The sequence below is a fragment of the Motacilla alba genome, chromosome 2 (assembly GCF_015832195.1).
Source record: "Motacilla alba alba isolate MOTALB_02 chromosome 2, Motacilla_alba_V1.0_pri, whole genome shotgun sequence".
Taxonomy (NCBI): Eukaryota; Metazoa; Chordata; class Aves; order Passeriformes; family Motacillidae; genus Motacilla; species Motacilla alba.
The window spans coordinates 17,087,093-17,105,129 of record NC_052017.1 but is presented as its reverse complement, the minus strand read 5'-3'; the positions used below and the strand labels follow the sequence as shown (position 1 = coordinate 17,105,129).

Below are 18,037 nucleotides of genomic sequence, written 5' to 3'. Positions count from 1 at the left end.
CCCGCTATCCTGAAGCATTACTCTTACACACCTCTTGTCTTTTACTCCTAATTCTACTATCATATGCCTTGGACCCTAACACCCCAGCCATCTACGACCTTTCCATATATTTGCTTTCAGGTTCATCCTCTTGTTCTTATCTACCTTGTTCCCATCATCACAGGCACGATATGTTTATTTCATAACAGACTGAGCCGATAGACCACGATGTTAAAAAACATGAGATTAAATTAAATCCTGGGAGAACACAAACTACATTACAGAAATCAACAGCCTGTTAAAAGAAATGAAATATTAAAAACTCCAGGCCTTATGTAAGCAGCAGTAATGCAGGAAAAAAACCTTTTCCTGCATTTTTTCCACCCTTCTCTCAAAGGCTCTACCCTGCCAAAGGACAGGTAATAAATTGCAACTATTTAGCGTAGACAACTGAAGGGTAGAAACTTTTATTCATATTTAGGCACATTAAAAAAAAAGCCTGGTGATAAAATTTTATGTTCTAGACTTCTCAGTGAAAACATATCTAAGGTCTCATTAACAATCACACACTGGGTCTCCACAGAAAAATACACTGAATAATATACCTAAGGTTGACTTTCATTTTTATGGGAAAAGGAGCTCCTAGTTGCTACAGGTACTTCTACAAAGAAATACAGATAAAAGTACAAAAAGCAAGAACATCATACTATTAAAATAAAAACATACTAGATTATAATGATCTTGGATTCCCAGGTACTGCGTTAGGCACAAAATACCTTAGTTCTACTGAAAGATAAAATTTCTTTCAGTGTATTTCTTTCTGCTTATCACTGTTCACTTTAATCACAAACACCAAGCCAAAACTTTTTAAAGGAAAACACATTTTAGGACAATTTACAGGAAACTACTTTCATATGTACAAAACCTGTGTTTTGGCATTTACAGTTTAAGTAATGTCTGAAGGACAACAAGATACAGAATCATAATAAATACACAGTCAAATCAAATGGCATGAACTTCTCCAGCTCCACTCAATAAGTCTCAACAGACCTAATGAGGTGCAAGTTTTTAATAAGAATGCTAGGTTTTTAACAGGCATAGGTATTTTTCAGTCTGGCTCCAAATATTCCTAACATGCTCTCCTGGAAGACTTCTATCTGTGAGATACCACTTAAATAAATAATTGAGTATTGAAACAGGGCAACTCCAGAAAATAGGAAGAATGGCAAACTGATAGCAAGACACCCTCAAAAGACACAAAATAAATACTCCAAGTTATTTCTGGGAGTAACAACTCCAAGAAGTATGTAATACAGGCAGGTCAGTATAACAGAGATTCTGGAAAGCAGTATAAACTGATAAAAGTTTCCAGTCAGTGACCAATGAATCCACTATGGAAAATCTGTATCTTCTGACAAAATGCAAAACAGGAGAAGCCTTTCAATGACTTGGCTTAAGATCAACAACCTGGAGCAGTGAAAGTAGGAAAAAGAACTGATAACCTTAAAATAATAATGACAAAATATTTAGGGTAAATCTGTTGTGATGCCCTTCCAGGAGATAACAGGGTGCTAAAGTCTCCCTCAAGAAGCAGCATGTGCATATGTGAAGCCTCCATGGCTTGTCTGAAGAAAGCCTTAGCTACTTCTTCCATGAGAGGGCAGCAGCAGACACCCACCAAAACACTGCCCACAAATCCTGGCCACAGGCTCTAAGCCAGCTCCTCATCCAGCCCAAGCCAGAGCTCCATGCATCCCTGCTGTTCTCACAACTGGACCACAAAGGCAACTCAACCCCTACGGTCTCCCAGCTTTCTCTCCCCAAAGTGTCCCTACTCATCCACTGCAGCACCCTGGCCCTCTCCGGTGGGATATTCCACCACCCTCTGTGGGTGTGCAGGGGCTTCAGCGAGCTCCTGAAGAAAGCACAAGACTCCATGCTATTGTCCTGTAGGCTCTCTCTTGCTCATGTGCACAGTTGAGGTGGCCCTTTCTCTCCCTGCTGTTGACCATGAGGTGTCTCCTGGTCACAGCATCCTAACTCCTTTGCCTGACAACTCAATCTTTCTTTTAGGCCACCATCTCCCTCTGATGTCATTGCTATTTAAGAACTCTCCTGGACAAATTTGCACTACCTTCCATTATAAACACTTCGAAACTTTACTGCTTACCAAAAGGAAGATTAATGCAAACCAGGAGCTTGATCTAACTATACGCTAAAATTCTACACTAGAACCTAAAAAATATGAAAATATTTCTTTCACTGTTAGAATACATCAAACAGAGTACATGCTTTTATCTTCTGCCCTCTAGACTTAATTAGGTGCTTTGATCCTTTGAAAAATATACAAGTGGTCTCAATGAAAGGCAATAGAAATTGAGATGCTTTTATCCACACTCACCTAATCAAATATATAAATGCTGAATTTGATACAAAACCCTCATTTCTAATAGGTAAGCTTAATCTATGACAAGGGCAAAGCATAAAGGGCAGGTAATTATAAATTTTCACTGAAAACTGACACAAAAAAAGACACCTCTGCACTGGCACACACTGCTTCACAGAAACAAAATGCTTGGATCCCCTTAGCTTAGTCTTTCAGAGACGAAAGACCAAGCGAATTAAGTGAATTATCACGTACAAACTTGAAAAGTGTTTCACTATGGGGTGTTTTCAGTTAATTTCGGCAGGGCTTCACAGAGGCCGGCTTTCCCAAATTGAGTGCAATGCAGGGACCCGCCACCAGGTGGCTCCAGCGTCCGGCCGCGGACGCGCCGTTTCCAGCGGAGCGGCTCCGTCCCGAGCTGCGCTGCGGAGCGCCCCGGCAATGCCGGGATAACCGCGCACCAACTGCTGCCCCACCTGCGGCTGCCGCGGAGCAAACACACGAAACGAGAAGGGCGTTTTTTCTCCTTTTCTCCGCACAAGCTGCCTACTCCCCTTATTTGGGAACAGGCAACCTGCCTGTTCATTTATGTAAATAGTTTCATCCACCCTATACTCCCAAAGATCATGTCAAATGCTGGAGAAAAGTGTCTAACAGACTTCCCATTTTGCTGTTTTTAAAGGTTTAATACACAAAATGGGCAGGTTAATTTTTACTGACATCTACATCCTCTGCCTCCCAGTCATTTCTTCTCTTTCCAGGGAGACAAGTCCAACCTTCTCTCCTTTATGAGAATGCTGTTAACTTCCAGGGCATTTGCACCCTCTGATCAGTATTTCAAGGCATACAACATACCACGGTGCTATAAATAAGCAATAGTTGAGCTATAATTCACAGGTATAGAAGCTACATAAAAATTTCCAGAAAGTAATCTTGTTTCCACCTTGACAGGTCTCATGGTGAACCACGTATTTGTTCACTGCTGTTTCTCTGCTGAAAAATAGCTCTCAGATAACATTTTAGATAAACAGACCTACATGACATCTTTAGATGCCTGAGCTCTCCCTGTAGGAACAAGAACACCACAGGACTTTTTTCTCTAGACCACAAGTGGTGTCTTCCATACTGATTTGGCACAAAAGATCAACTCCCTTCCCTTCCTAAAGGAACCTGCCGTTCCGTAAGTCAAAACAGATAAAGGATGCTTCAAGTCTGGGGAGGGCTAAGAAGTAGGAAGAGATTAACTTTTCACTGTTTAACATGCAGGTGATGACAACTGAGTAAAACTAGGAGGATGAAATGGATGAATCCATCTGCTTCCAAGAGAAAAGCAAGAAAGTTCAAACAAATTAGTATTTCCCAGAATGCTTCTAATATATCACAGCTACACAAAGTAAATGGAAATGGGAATTCACACACAGTCTTTGTCTTCCAGCTAAAGGAGGTACTTAAAGGCACACTGAAAGCAGGTCCCAAGCTTTGCTACAAATGAGAACCCACCACCAGAAGCAGCACTCAGCCCATGCTGTCCCCCAGCCATCTGCACTGCCATGGCAGGCAGGCAGAGCACTGCGGGAACCCTGCAGGGGCACTCCCAATGCACATAATCCCACTGTCCCTGGACCTCACCATCATGACACACTGGAGAAACAAAGTGGGAATGGGTTCCCAAGCTGGAAACCATCTTCTTTAAATCAACATGTTTTTTACTCTTCTAAAGGAACAGTAAGATATCAGCAAAAAGGAAGCATGGATGAGAAAACAGCTAAATACCAAAGAGAAACTTCAATTAACTGGGATAGAGATTTAGCATGAATTTATAAAAAATAAGTTCATGAGTGAATTAAGAAAGATAAAGGCAATGTGAGAGGGAGAAAGCTATGAAAATGGAGGGGAACTGACTGGCATAACTAGAATTAAGTGACTGATCAATGAGCTTGATGCTCACACTGAAGTGATCTTAAATTTCAAGCTCTTAGGTAGCAATTCAAGTCTATTACGCAGCTGAAGCATTCAATATATTGGATCTATAAGAGAGTAAAAACAAGACATACCTTGTCTATTCCCATTCTCTTCATCCTAAAGAGGAAGAAAGAGTGCATATTAAAAATTCAATAAATGGAAAAAAATGCATAGGTAGCTCTAAGATACAAAGACTTGAAGTGAACTGGTAAAGGTTAAGTCTGTATTTTGGTACCTCCTACTTTCTCCACAACTATTTAACTTAGAGAATTAAGGCTCTTATTCTGAGAATGTAGAGTAATAGCTATTTTAAAAACAACTAATCACAATCCTATAAAACATTCCCACAGAAACAACATGAACAGGATTATGTGAAAACAAATGCACTAAACCCCATGAAATAGTACCATAAAGCCTCATGCTGCACTGTGTGTTGTTGCAAGCATGTTTCACCCTGAAAGCCAGGCAGGAAAGGTTACACTTTAATCACTTCACCATTCAAAGCTACATATGCAAGAGATACAAAATATTTTGTAAGCAATGTCTGAATATGCTTCCTGAAATTGGAACCAAGTTTGTTTTGCCTTCAGTACCACTACTGCTACTAAGGGAAAACATGTACCCCAAACACTGTTTAGTAACAACTTTTAAGAGTCTCCTTCTGCTCACTGATCCCAAAAATCACACAACTGGAAAGTACTGGGGGAAAATTGCATGCTTAAACTTAAAAAAAAAAATAAAAATTACTTATGTTGCCTTCTTGTCAACATTTTGGTATGAAGATCATGGTGTTAACCTTGTCTGCTAAGTTCTACCATTTAAAAAGCAAAATTATCTAACTAGGAAAATACCTACTTGCTTTCTAAACTTCATAGAGTAATAAATACTTAATCAAATACAATTTCTGAGACTAATAGGTAGTATTTGAAAAATATTTCTAACTACTCAGCTAATTAGAACAGCTTTGTCCTGAAGGAAAGAAGGAGCAAGGAAATGACCACAGAAGTATTTTTCACCTGGATATTTCCTCTTACTTTTAGATGAACTAACTCAAAATTTCTAGTTATTTTGTATTTAAAGCAAAATCACTATGTTTTTCAAATTATATAAGCTCAAAGCAACTACACACTGACCTGAGCAATCCATTCAAGAGAGAAAGACTTGAAGAAAGAGAGAAAAAAGATGCAGATATTAACACTGTATAATGGTGAGGAAAAGACAAGTCTGTCCTAGCAGCAAGAAATTTCTTACAAGGCATACAAAGTTCTGCGGGAGCTTTGAAAGATATTTGAAAGATAAGGGACAAAGAAATAAAGAATAAAAGAACTCCCCCGAAACCAAAACACAGAGTAAACAAAAATCTAGCATATATTCTACTTTTAAAAAGCCATGATAATTGTTTTTGCTGCCCAAACAGTGTATCTCTAAGTTGGACAGTGCTGTCTGCTCTACACTTTGGTAAAAATGGCACACTAGATGTTAAGCACCATGACTGCTTATTCTTGGAGCCCTGTAACAGCTGGTTTTGAACTACAATCAGCAGCCCAGAATAAGACACAGGTAACTTCTGCACCTTCTGAGTTGTGGCCCTATCTGTCAAGTGAAAAAACATCTTTAGGGCTTGAAATACTGAACTCATAGCCTGAAAAATCTGGGTTACATGTATGGGATACCACTTGGTTTGATGCTATATAACAAACATTTTTGAAGAGAAATTTAGCTAATGTAGAAATGCCATAATTTATGAAATACTGCAGTGGGTTTTGTCAGTTTGTCACTGGTCGTGCGAAGTTCTGTTACCAAAGACAGCTGCAAAACCTTAGTTTTTCATTATATCAAGCCAACGAGATCAGGCTTTGAAAAATAGAATGAATGCTTTATAACACAAGTGTTTTGAAACCAGCTTTCCCTCCTACATTCTTTCACCCCCTGCACAGAGCAAGATGTCAGTATATGCTGCATCCATACCTGATGAGAAGAATTTATCACTTACTTGCTTCTCAGACAAATGAACTTGGGAGAACAAACATCACATGCAGAAACTGTGCGTTTCTAACAAATCCTAATGAACACCTGATGTTAAATGCATTATGCAACGCTTGCTTTTTGCAATGCTAGCTTAAGAAATCTTCCACACATTCCATATTCACTTTCTTAAGGGCAAGGAGGCACGGGAAGCAAGCACAATACACAAATGGGTTATTCCTGAATGTGCAGCTATTCCCAGTTCGGTGTGTGTCCCCACAGAAGCACAGTCAAGTACTTCTGCCAAAACGAAATGTGACAAACCACATCCTCAATTCCCAAGGTCATTTTTCACACAGGGCTGTCCCTCCCAAGAGACTGACCCGACAACAGTTTTTTTCATAACCTATCACAGTGTTTGTAAGTTAATTAATTAAGGCCAATTACAGTGAGGAAGAGACCCTTGATTTGTACTTCTGTTTTATGCAGGAGCCATGAAAAGATAATAGAACTTAGCAAAAGACCCTGAATTTGACCTAAACCTGCACTACTACATATATATGGAATGCTAAATGAATTAGATGTAAAATACTGTATCTATATATATAAAATAAAAATGTAAATAATCAAAATGCAACATAGTAGCATTCCATTTTAAAATATGGAGAGACACTTCCCTGAATTGATCATAACCAATCTTTTTCACATGGGAAAAGGATGTCACAACTAAAAAAATCACCTCAAGTCCTGAAGTACTGTAAGGCGTTTATGTATCAAGACAAGAGTGTTTTGGGACTCAGAGCAGTCAGCCACATCTTGGAGGCAGATCTGCCTAGATCTCCTTCCTTGCAGCAAATTCCTCAGACAATAAACAAAAAGGCTTTACAACTGAACAAAGGTTTTATTAGACTAACAACTAGAACACTGAACTTCTCAAAATTTAAAAGCTCATCACCTCAAACACATCTAACCAGAAAACAGATTATACATTTTGTAAAGTAATGCCCACTCTTCTCCACTGAAATATACCCTCTGGCATGCAGTTCTTTGCTTCCAAGAAAATTCACCTCAGTGGCTTTCCAAGCAGCAGCATCCTCCAGCACATAGAAAGCTTATCTTCCAATTCCTACGGAATATGCAACTCTGGTGTGATCTTTACCACACCCTGCAGGCTAAGAATATTATGCTCTCTGTTCTAGAGATGCTACTGTTCCCCCTTGCGAAGAATCTTGTCCTCCTCTTTCCACAGGATTCCACCTGACTCATTAACAGCTTTTTCAAACACGCAAAACACAAGCAACAGGAGCAGAATTTTGAATTTTCACCAGTATTTCTGAATGGGAACCTACAAAAGGCATTAAAAAAATCAAAAACAAGTATATCTACAAAAATGTGGGAAAATTGTTCAAAAGCACTTTTAGATATTTTTCTTTCTTTTCACTACCTCTACTAGTTTATGTTGATTTGTAGTAAAAGTTAAGAGATCGTAGGGCAAGCTTACCTTGGGGGGATGGGACGGAAGGGGCAGAGAGGAATTAAACACTAAAATTAAAGAGCTAGAATGCTTTTTACCCTCGGGTAAACAATAGAGACTTCTGCACTGATCTAGAGGGAAAGCACCAGCACCCACTGACACTTGTGATAACAAAGGGGATGTGGCTCTGGGAAACAGGTCAAGGATTGAGTGACTCCAGCTGTTTGTAAAGGCCATCTTCAATATCCAGCTGTAATCTCTGTCTTATAACAGTAGTGGTTGCATCCTCAGGTGTGAAGGAGGGACAAGGCTACTGCAAGATTACAAACAGTCAGAAAACCAAATCATATTCATTGTTATTATACTCCTTTTGAGGAGTGCAAAATGAAACATCTGTGACTTCTGAGGCACTTACAATTTTGATCAATGAGGAAAGAGAGAGGACTGATACTTGAGCTTACAATCAATGACAGGGATTGTAATTAGCTGGTAACCTTATCTGATCAAAGATCCTACTGAACAGCTGAGAAATCAGATTTGCCTCATATTAGGATCAGGCTGACAATAGGTGAATTACATTCTTTCGTACCGTAACTCAGGTACATGAATTCCTACAAAAGCCACCTTATGAATACTTGTCAGTAGTAAGATTTGTACTTTTTTGCTTCACCTCATGGACATTAAAGGAAGAGAATATAACCCTTCAGGTTAATTGATGTAACTGTTCAGGTTAACGTAACAGTTCAGGACAAGAGCTCTGTCCAAATGAACCTCACCATCTTTATGTATAACTGAATCTATGAATAAAGGTGTTACAGTATCCAATCATCTCATCATTTCCTTTTCAAAATCAGACAGAAACAGGAATGAATTAACCAGATTCTAACATGTCAGAGAAGAAACAGAGAAAAAAATTAAGAAGGCAGGAAGATCTCTCTTGCAGAAAAAGAGGGAGTTAAGAGCTTCAAGACAAGGTGCTGAGCTCACTATGAACTGCCTGGGTGTCTCAAACCATCAGATATGAACTGGAGAGGAAGGACTGATATTTCATTTTTATAATGCCCTTACCTTATGCCTGTCTCCTTTTGCATGTGAAAAACATATTGACTCCCTCAGAGACATCTAGTGATGGCTTTTTTCCAGAACAAATCCAGTCACTTTGTAGTTAAGGAGGCTAATCCTGCTTATGCTGTTTATTTTCACCCTCAGCACAAATAGGGGCTCTTGTTGAGAGATGCTAACAAGTACATGTCATTTGTTCTGCTCAAGGCTAAGGCTTCCCCACCCTCCTTCCTCTGTTTCACACTGAATTCAACCAGAGACTGCTATTACCTGTGCTCAGTGATAGAAACGTTGGGATCACTTGATACTGCTAATAGTTTTACTTCCATGTAACTTCTGTCACTCCTTGTCAAGTAAAAAAATCTGGGCACTCAAGTGAAGGCTGAATAGCTGCAGTAAACTTTCTTCTGCAAAGCTTTTTCTACTTCAAAAGAAATCTTACAGCCACCAAGGGCAGGCAAAGACAGACAACTTTACTGAAAGACACCTGCAGAGATACATGAGCCAATTCACTTCATGCTCTTTCCAGAAAGCTTCAGTACCCATTCCCCAGCTTGGTAAGAATTTATTCTTCTGCCTGACTGGAAAAGCAAAACTGAGGGGTAGCATGGCTTATGAAAACTATTTCACTTGATGCCTTTAAAATGAGCAAATGTTATTTGAACCCAGCAAGAAACACCCTCTCTCAATTTTCAAATTCCTCTCATTATTAAATGGACTTTTTCTCAACACCCCATATTACAGCAACTTTCAAAAGCTTCAGTCACAAAAAAAAGAACTTGTACATGCTTTGAGCAAGGAAGACCAATTAGCTACTTAACATTCAGATACTCTTGTTTTAAATTTTAAAAAATGTAAAATACTTCAAGAAAGTTATCTTTTAATGTAGGCCAGTATATATCTTATTTATATTCATCTCAACTGCAGATCCTCTTTTCAGCAGAAAGAATGTAACACTGAAACAATCTGTCTTTCTCACGTACACTGAGTTTAGGATACTCAGTTAGAAACCAAGGCAAACATTCTGGTTTGTTACAGTTAACTTGGTCACAGCATCACATTAAGATCTTCATCTCTTAGTGTGATGGTGTGACAAACTTAACTGGGAAGGGGAACAACAATGACGAAACCCAAACATCATACCCTTCAAGTCTACACTTCAGAACAGGTACAAACTAAGTAATGACACTGGCTTTGGGCAAAAAGAATCTGTACAGAGAAATACTTACCTGTTCTGCAGTGACCACTGTTTCTATCCATGATACAATTATTTTTAACTGACTGACAAACTCAGTCAATTCCATTTTATTGGAACAGATCAACTGTTCCAAGCAAATAACTATTAAACAATGTCAAGATCCTAACAACCTTACAAGGGATCTTTCATCGATGTAAGACAGATCCATAAACAGATTTACTTTCAAGTAAATGGGATTTATGACCCTAAAAGATACAAGGCTTTATATAAAAAGTGCTTCATTATTAATTCCACTTACTTTAAAAGAAAACTGAACTGCAGATTCTGGAGGGTAAACTATGAAGTGTCTTAAGGTGAAGCCAAAACCCTGAGATGTTCTCCTTAGCACGACAGTTTTAGGACCAGGCCAAGAGAAAGTTTCTTCCTCCTCCGATGGTGATATAGCTTCACTCTGCTCTTTTCCATCTTTATTTTTTGATGCCTAGAAGAGAAAAAGATATGCAGAGGAGTTTTAATTTGGATCACTGAAAAATAAAAAGAAAACAAGAGTTAAGAATTCCCAGACATGCCTGTACACTTGAAAATAGAATTTCTCTCCCCCCTAACCAAAATAACTTGATGATCATTAGTATTTTCAAATGTGTATGCTAAAGTAGCACCCTTTACACCATTGCACCTCTGGTCATACTGCATATAGAATTAACACTTTAATTTTAAATGAGGTTAGATATTTAAAATATCAGCATTCACAATGTAAGACTTGAAGGAACCATAAGAAATGCATACAACTTGCATGTTTTATTTGCCTTCTATTTAGAGATAAACATGTAACTTCCAGGACCCCATTTCTGGCTGTACTTATCTCACATACACAAGTACAAAACAAAGTTCTCCTTCCCACACAATTCAGGGATGATTTTCTTGACTACTACCTCCTCAATGAATACAAGTAAAACAGACCACGCAATTGGTTAGACTTCGACACTTTCCTCTAGTCATATCTATTACTTCACCTTTGCTTTTTCCACCCTTAGCTATTGTCTCTGAATATTTCAGTATGCAAATTCTAAACACAAAATTAAATAAGTCTCCTTTCCTTTCACGGTCCTACTGTAATCCTTCCTCTCATACAGAAAGAAACAATCTTGGGTGGGTTTTTTTCTTATGGGTAATTTTATATACCTATGACTCAAACAACATATTAAAATATCTACTTTGTCAGCCTTATATAAAATCTTCCATTTCAACTTTCAAAGTGAGTGCCACACCAGCACTCAAAGGCAGGAGACACAAAGAAAGCACGCAAAGTTCTATGACCCTCCTCTAAAGATTCTAGCTAAACGATGCGTGAAACAAATTTAGATACCAGAGCCTATAGCCTATTCAAAGGGTATTCAAACAGAAATAATAGTCTTCTTGTCCTCCAGTAGCTCTGCTGCTGTGGCTCAGCAACTGGCTGATCAGTGCCAGAATTTACTGCTCCGTTTCTCCCTGTCCTACTCCAAAATAATCTCTTTTGCTTCAGTCTCAGAGCTGGAATCTCGAACTGCAGTGCTAGTTGGCAAGATGGATTCAGCCAGCTCCAACCAACATCTACAGAGAACACAGAGCATTTCCACTCTAACCACAAGGAGACCAACGCATTACTACAAGGAAAATATTGCAGCTCCTTAGTGAGAGTTAATCCACCAGAACAACACTTTGCATTCAGGTATGTAAAACACAACACATGTGTTTTTACGTTTGCCCACAGATGCTATGGTCTGTCCTCAGAAATCCTCATCTTGCTTTCATCCAACAGGGAGAACCAGCAAATACTAGCAGCAAGTGTCCCAAAGACCAGCCTCCCTATCTCCAACAACCCTGTTTTCAGCAAGAAAAAAACATACAAATGGACACTACATCCAAGCCAAGAAATGGAGCTGCTTCAGGAACAAGAAAATATGGAGAAACCAGAGGAGCCTGACAGCCTGCTCTTCCAAACAGCCTGGAAGAATTAATGGCAGATTTTGGAAAGAACAGTTATAAATATCAAGGACTCCCATCTCAGCCTAGTCTGTCCTCGTCTATCATCTTCATTCATGTTTTAAAGTGTTAGTGTGAAACCGAGAAGACTCTGCAATTAGATGACTAATGAACGAAAAATTAGTGAGCACTGCAGAACTGCCAAGATGAGAGGCTTGAGCTTAAAGTTCAAACAATGCAAAGATTAGTAAAATTTACATAATCCTTTAGCCTAAGGATGGAGTTTGTTATTGAGGTGTTCCTAACCATTCTGTTCAGCTTCTGAACACAAGAGCATTTTATCAGTTCTGCACATATAAATGTCGCTTTTCAGGCTTTCAATCTCAGGACACATGCAGAAACTGGAGCCAGTAAGAACATTTTGATCCTAGTAAACTGGCAAAAGAAATAGCTCCTAGTAAGAAAAATATCACTGGCCTCTAAAAAATGACAGTGATTTCCTCCATCAAATGACTCACAGCAACCCATCTATTTAATATTCCCTTGCAATCTTTTGTTTCTTCTCTCAGATTTTTATACTCAACACATGACGCAAAGTTTCAAATGATCCAATAACCACAGATATTGAAAAATGTCCATAAGCAAATACCCACAGTGAGAAATAGGTAAACAGCAAGCTTAAATGTAGCACTGAAAAAATGTAAGTCTTCAATATACTTCCATCCTTTTTTTCTAACAAAAACCTCCTTAACTAGCCAAAAGGTAGTTTTAGTATGTGTAACAACTAAAGACTATAATTTACATACAGAAGTACTGCAACCTCAGTTCAAAACAGACCCATAGAGAGAGCTTCACTGGCTTTTGAAAACAAGAGGTTCAGCATTTCAGTGTAGCAAGAGAACCTGTAATTTCCTCGTAATTTCATTTAAACGTTTAGCATCCACAAGTTACTGAACTAGAAGTTACTCATAAACCCCCAGTCAAATAATTATTTCTTGAAAGAGCACACTAAAAGGGAAAGGTGAACTTCATGCCAACCTTGGACCCCTTGCAAGATCTGCCAACAGGGTGACAGAAAAAGCCAGTAGTTTCAGTAATAAATGTGAGACATGTTCAGTAACAGCAACTTTCAGCCACCACTTAGAAAAAGCAAGAATCTGATTTATAAAGAGAATCAACATCTGTTCAGTAACCCTCTGACACTTCCAACCACAGCACACACACCAGAATATCCCTTGCCAGAAAAAGCTTTAAAAAGGAACAAGAGAAGTTCTCAAAAATATAAAGAAAACAAGGATGCAAGACAGCAAGCAAGAAACAGATGATGTTTAGCACAGACAACTACACACTACTGAAGGCAAAGTCCCTACAGTTTTCCTTGCAAATCAAATATCAAGTTACAAATACATAAGCATCTCATATCCATAAGGGAATCTGTCTTTTGGGTAGAGTCATTTGCATTACAAGAAATGAGAAATGAATGCTTCATTTTCATGTAAGATCTAACAAACCAAAGATCATCGTGCCACAGTCCTTACTGAAGACCTCTATGTTTATTTCTCTACAGATTCCATCCTCAAAATCGAAGTCAGAATGCATACAATCGAGTTCAAGGACTGCAGAATCCCAGGCTACTAAAAATGATTCAAGCATCATTTCCCTGGGGAATTTTTTGTACAAGGTTTCTGCACAAAGTATCTCAAAGCATCATTTCCTGTTCTATGCAATTGCAAGGACATATAACAGATGCTTAAATGCACTGTAAAATGTAAATCTTGTTTTTAACATTGTATTTAACCCTTCTTTCTGAGCAATGAAAGCATCCATGAAAAATCAGATGCCACTATAAAAAACTACACAAATCACTGGCAGCTTAATGTGCAGTGACAGAATTACGTGAAATCAGTTACTAGCATTAATGTTTGTAAATAATATAATTTCAAATTAAAAGTAAGTCTCAAAGCAATAGCTTCCCATTTTATCAGTCTAAAATAACAACTAAAAAGGCTAAAACATCCAGCCTGCATGCTCTCTAAAGCCCCTCTAATTTTTAATCTTCTGATCAATTTACAGACCTCAATCTACAGTACTGTACAAGCTAAAAATCCTTATGGGACAGTTGTAGGCAACTACAATCGAAGCTATAGTTGTCTTGATTGTCTAAACAGATAAACAGGTATGGTCTAAGTTCTGAACACTGTCCTCATAGATGAAAAATTGTGAACACAAGAAATAACTGATGCATTGTAATATCTATTCTGGAAAAATCATTCAAGCCCTTTTAAAGTTGGTAAGAGTGATCAATTTCTATCTTTATTTTGTGTTCAATACCCAAATTCAAATTTATTACTGAAGAAATGGAGCATAGGATTGGGATCCAGACTTGCTACCTCTTTTTAAACTGGTTTGGTTTATGTGTTTTTTACCATACAGAATGCGTCACAAATAAATTATGTAAATAAAAGTCTCATTGTAGATGTAAGGGTTTCCCACACTACATTTTTCAGAGCCTACATCTGTATTTAAAATACGAACTAAAACAAACTAAAAAACCCCAACTCTCAAACCAACCAAACAACCTCCCCCATCACCAGACCATCCAGGGGACTTATCTATCAGTACCTCAGTCACAACATGGAAACAGCCTGTGCTAAGCAGCACCTGCTTCAGCTGCACTCAGCAAATGTTCAACTTTTAGCTTGTCTACCAAGAAAAAAGTGATACCTGATACAGCTGTTCAGCTAGACCGATATGTGCTGAATAGAAAATGAGCTGATGTTACTTGATTTTACTGATTCAACAGCCATCGTATGATGTTTAGGGCTTTTCAGTAGCTACTGACATAAGCCAGAGGAAAAAAACTCAGTTATTAATCCCTAAAATCTTCCTGAGACACAGACAGGATATTCCAAATGCTCTAATATAGCTGGACTGATTTGAAAACAGGGATATTTCTTGTACAGGGTCATCTGCTTTCCCCATTTTTGTACGCAGTCGCTATCACTTAGCTAACTGCCCTGTTAAATATCTGCTATTACAGAGAAAAAGGCTTTTCTAGGACAGTCTTGCCTTATTTAATGTGACAACAGAATAGATTCTTTAGAAAGCTAACAAAGAAGAAATAAAAAGTTCTTCTTCTGGCTAGGCCTACAGAATGTGTAGGAAAAAACTTACCTATAAGGCAGCCATATAAAAGATTATACAAGCTTTTCTGAGATCCATTATCTACATCTTATTTGCAGCATAGGAAGGCATACAGAGCACACAAAGATCATATTTTATCTTAGTAGCACCTGAGAAGCAGGATCACTCCCACAAGGTGTAAATTGAGTCTTTCTTTCAGTTCTCAAGCTAATAAACCAAAATTTCAAGGGAAACTGGTCATATTATAAAGCCAAATACTATGATCATGTACTGAAACAGTCTAAAGATGTAGTGAGGTCATTTCTAATTTATCTTTAAATCAAACTGGAATGTACAAACAACATATTATACAGAAGCTATTCCCAGTTGAAGAAAAGTAATTACTGACAGAAAGTTGACATTAAGTAAATCCATCTTCCAGGTATTCAGAACACAGTCCTCTTCTCAAAACAAATAAATCAGTTCCATCATTTTTAGCCTCAGGAAATACACTCATTTCTTACTGAAAAAAATCACTGAAAAGAGACCAGCAGGAAAACTGGGACACAGAAAACCCCAAACTCAAATCATTTTAGGCTTCTGTGTCCAATACCCACTTGTCTAAATTTCTGACTGACTCTTATGTTTACCAAAATTTGTAATCTTGCCCTGAATAGGTAGGATGTTGACAGAGACAGAAATTCAGGCAGGAAATATAACCTGTCAGTATATATACTGACAGTGTCCTTCCCTCAAAGAAGCGTTTCATCATTTTATGTCCTTGAAAGATGCTACAGAGTATAATCAACATTGTTCTCCAAAACCACATGGATGGTCAGAAATCAGTGTGCCCAATTGGTGAGATATGACAAAATCTATAAAAATCCTCAATGTAAAACTGTGGATGGTAACTGACACCACAAAAAAAAAGGGCATCTAGAATCAGCAGAAAGCAAGAGAGGCAAAAAAAAAAAAAAAAAAATTACAAAAAACCCCAAAAAAACCCTGAGAAAAACACCAATTGAATATTTAACAGCTGTACATGCTAGACTTGTTAAAAAACTCTCAGCCGAATTCCAAAGATGAATGCAGCAGTGCATGCATAATACCAAAGCTGTCCCTTCTATATTAACATCAAAATTAGCGTACAAAGTTAATTAACAAATATCCCAAATGTTTCAGTATTTTTAGTGTCAAACTGGAGCATTCTTTTTTGCATGCTACTCCAGTGTCACCCATCACACAAAGAAAGCAACAAGCTTAAAAAAAAATCATAATGTTAAATTTATGTATAGATTTAAGCTGATGACAGATAGTAAAGAATAAGTAACTGTTCCTACCTACATGCTCTACCTACTTCAATCCAAAAGTACATCCTTTTTCTTGTGTACCTTTTAGAAATAGGTTAAACATTACTTGGGCATGGCTATCAAAATGAACTTTGCCAAACAGAAATAGATCTCTGCAATTTAAAAACAAGTTTCCCTCTATCCAATAACGAGCTGAACTCTCAACATACAACTAAAATGCAATACAGATTCACAGCACAATCCTTTCAACCTAACAGTATCGACCATATATTTATGTGACTGCTGACATTTACAATGTGCTGATACACAGAAGTGAAATTAGTTCACTCCACTGAGAAAGCCGTTAGCTACAGAGAGACAATGTAAGAGCGTTCCCCAAACAGAAAAATCAGGCAGTTTGAGACACAGATGTACTGAAGTACAGAAGAGTTTCCTACCCCAGAACATATCTAAGTGGGCCACTGGGAAATGGATCCATTCCTCTTTGCAGAACGGGCCACAGAGAAATGGATCCCACTCAACAGATCTCTGACTGGCAGCAAGACCCTCGGAGCACGACACAGACGGTACCTGTCTCTGTCCTGGCCACTTCAGTGCTATATATGTAAAAAAGCTGCAGGAAGGGCTTGGTTGCTCAGTGCTTGTAACTGCTGAGCCTGTTTTCAGTAGTTACCAAGAGGAGGCTGCTTCATCATGAAGCACCTGAAACTGGAGATGCAGATGTAAACAAACCCTCAAAGCTCTAAAAGATCAAACAGCTAAGAACCACACTCACCACAAGATGAGATGTGGAGATAAACACAGCCTGAGTCCACACACATAAAACCATCAGTAGATAGCACTAACAGAGACAGAAAAAGCTGGTCTAGTCAGGGCCCTCATGCTGGGGTCACTGCTGTCTGGTTTTGGAAGTGGGGGCACATCTCTTCCTCCATGCTACAGTTCTTTGTGAAGTAGAGGGGGGGGGGGAAGTGGAAGAAAAAAGAAGAGTTTCCAGAGGAAGACTTCAACTCCCAAACTCAGGTAAAGCACCAGCACTCAGAATCACTAGGGCTCCCATTCATCCCTTACCAGGCAAGTGTAATGCATGCATGAAGTGCAGGATATTTGCTGAGACACCCCAACACTAACATTTCTCTAGTAGTGCAGCTGAGTGGGATGCACTAACTGGAAAGGGCAATAGAGGCAAACAAACTGAAGAATTCAGCTACCACTAGAAAAAGATGCAAATCCTTTATAACTACAAGTGGAGACTTTCACTACAATTAATGGTTCAATATCAAACAACAGGAAAAGAGAAACAGATTATCAATGATCACAATAAGACTAAGGGGAAGACAGGCAATGCCACTCCTCCTGTTTGCTGCTCACCAGGGTTGGTGAGGTGGGACTCAAGCAGCCACCAGTAACAGCAAGGTGGTCTCCATGAGCTGCTCTCCCCCTCTTAGCCCCCTCACGGGTCTTGCAGAGACCCACAGTGAGACAATTCAGAGCAAGGGAAGGCAATAAAGTGTGAGCACCCCTCAATGGAGTGACCACGGTCTAAGTGTGTCCCTCACAGGAGCTCACCTCTTATCACTTTAACACACCATTATGGCACTAAGCCTGGGTCC

General features: G+C 38.7%; 1 protein-coding gene across 8 annotated transcripts in view; it reads right to left on the bottom strand.

Annotated features, from left to right (window-relative positions):
• The window catches only part of ARHGAP21 (Rho GTPase activating protein 21), a 114,184-nt gene that overhangs the window by 56,552 nt on the left and 39,595 nt on the right, over nt 1-18,037 (bottom strand). For 6 of the 8 annotated variants that reach the window (XM_038129636.1, XM_038129638.1, XM_038129637.1 and 3 more), the window contains 3 exons: nt 10,325-10,507; nt 5,461-5,487; nt 4,420-4,444 (listed from right to left, as the gene is read on the bottom strand). In XM_038129636.1, coding sequence (XP_037985564.1) covers nt 4,420-4,444; nt 5,461-5,487; nt 10,325-10,507 — 235 coding nt within the window. The remainder of the gene's footprint in view (nt 1-4,419; nt 4,445-5,460; nt 5,488-10,324; nt 10,508-18,037) is intronic. The other 2 variants (XM_038129642.1, XM_038129644.1) reach the window with 1 other exon arrangement.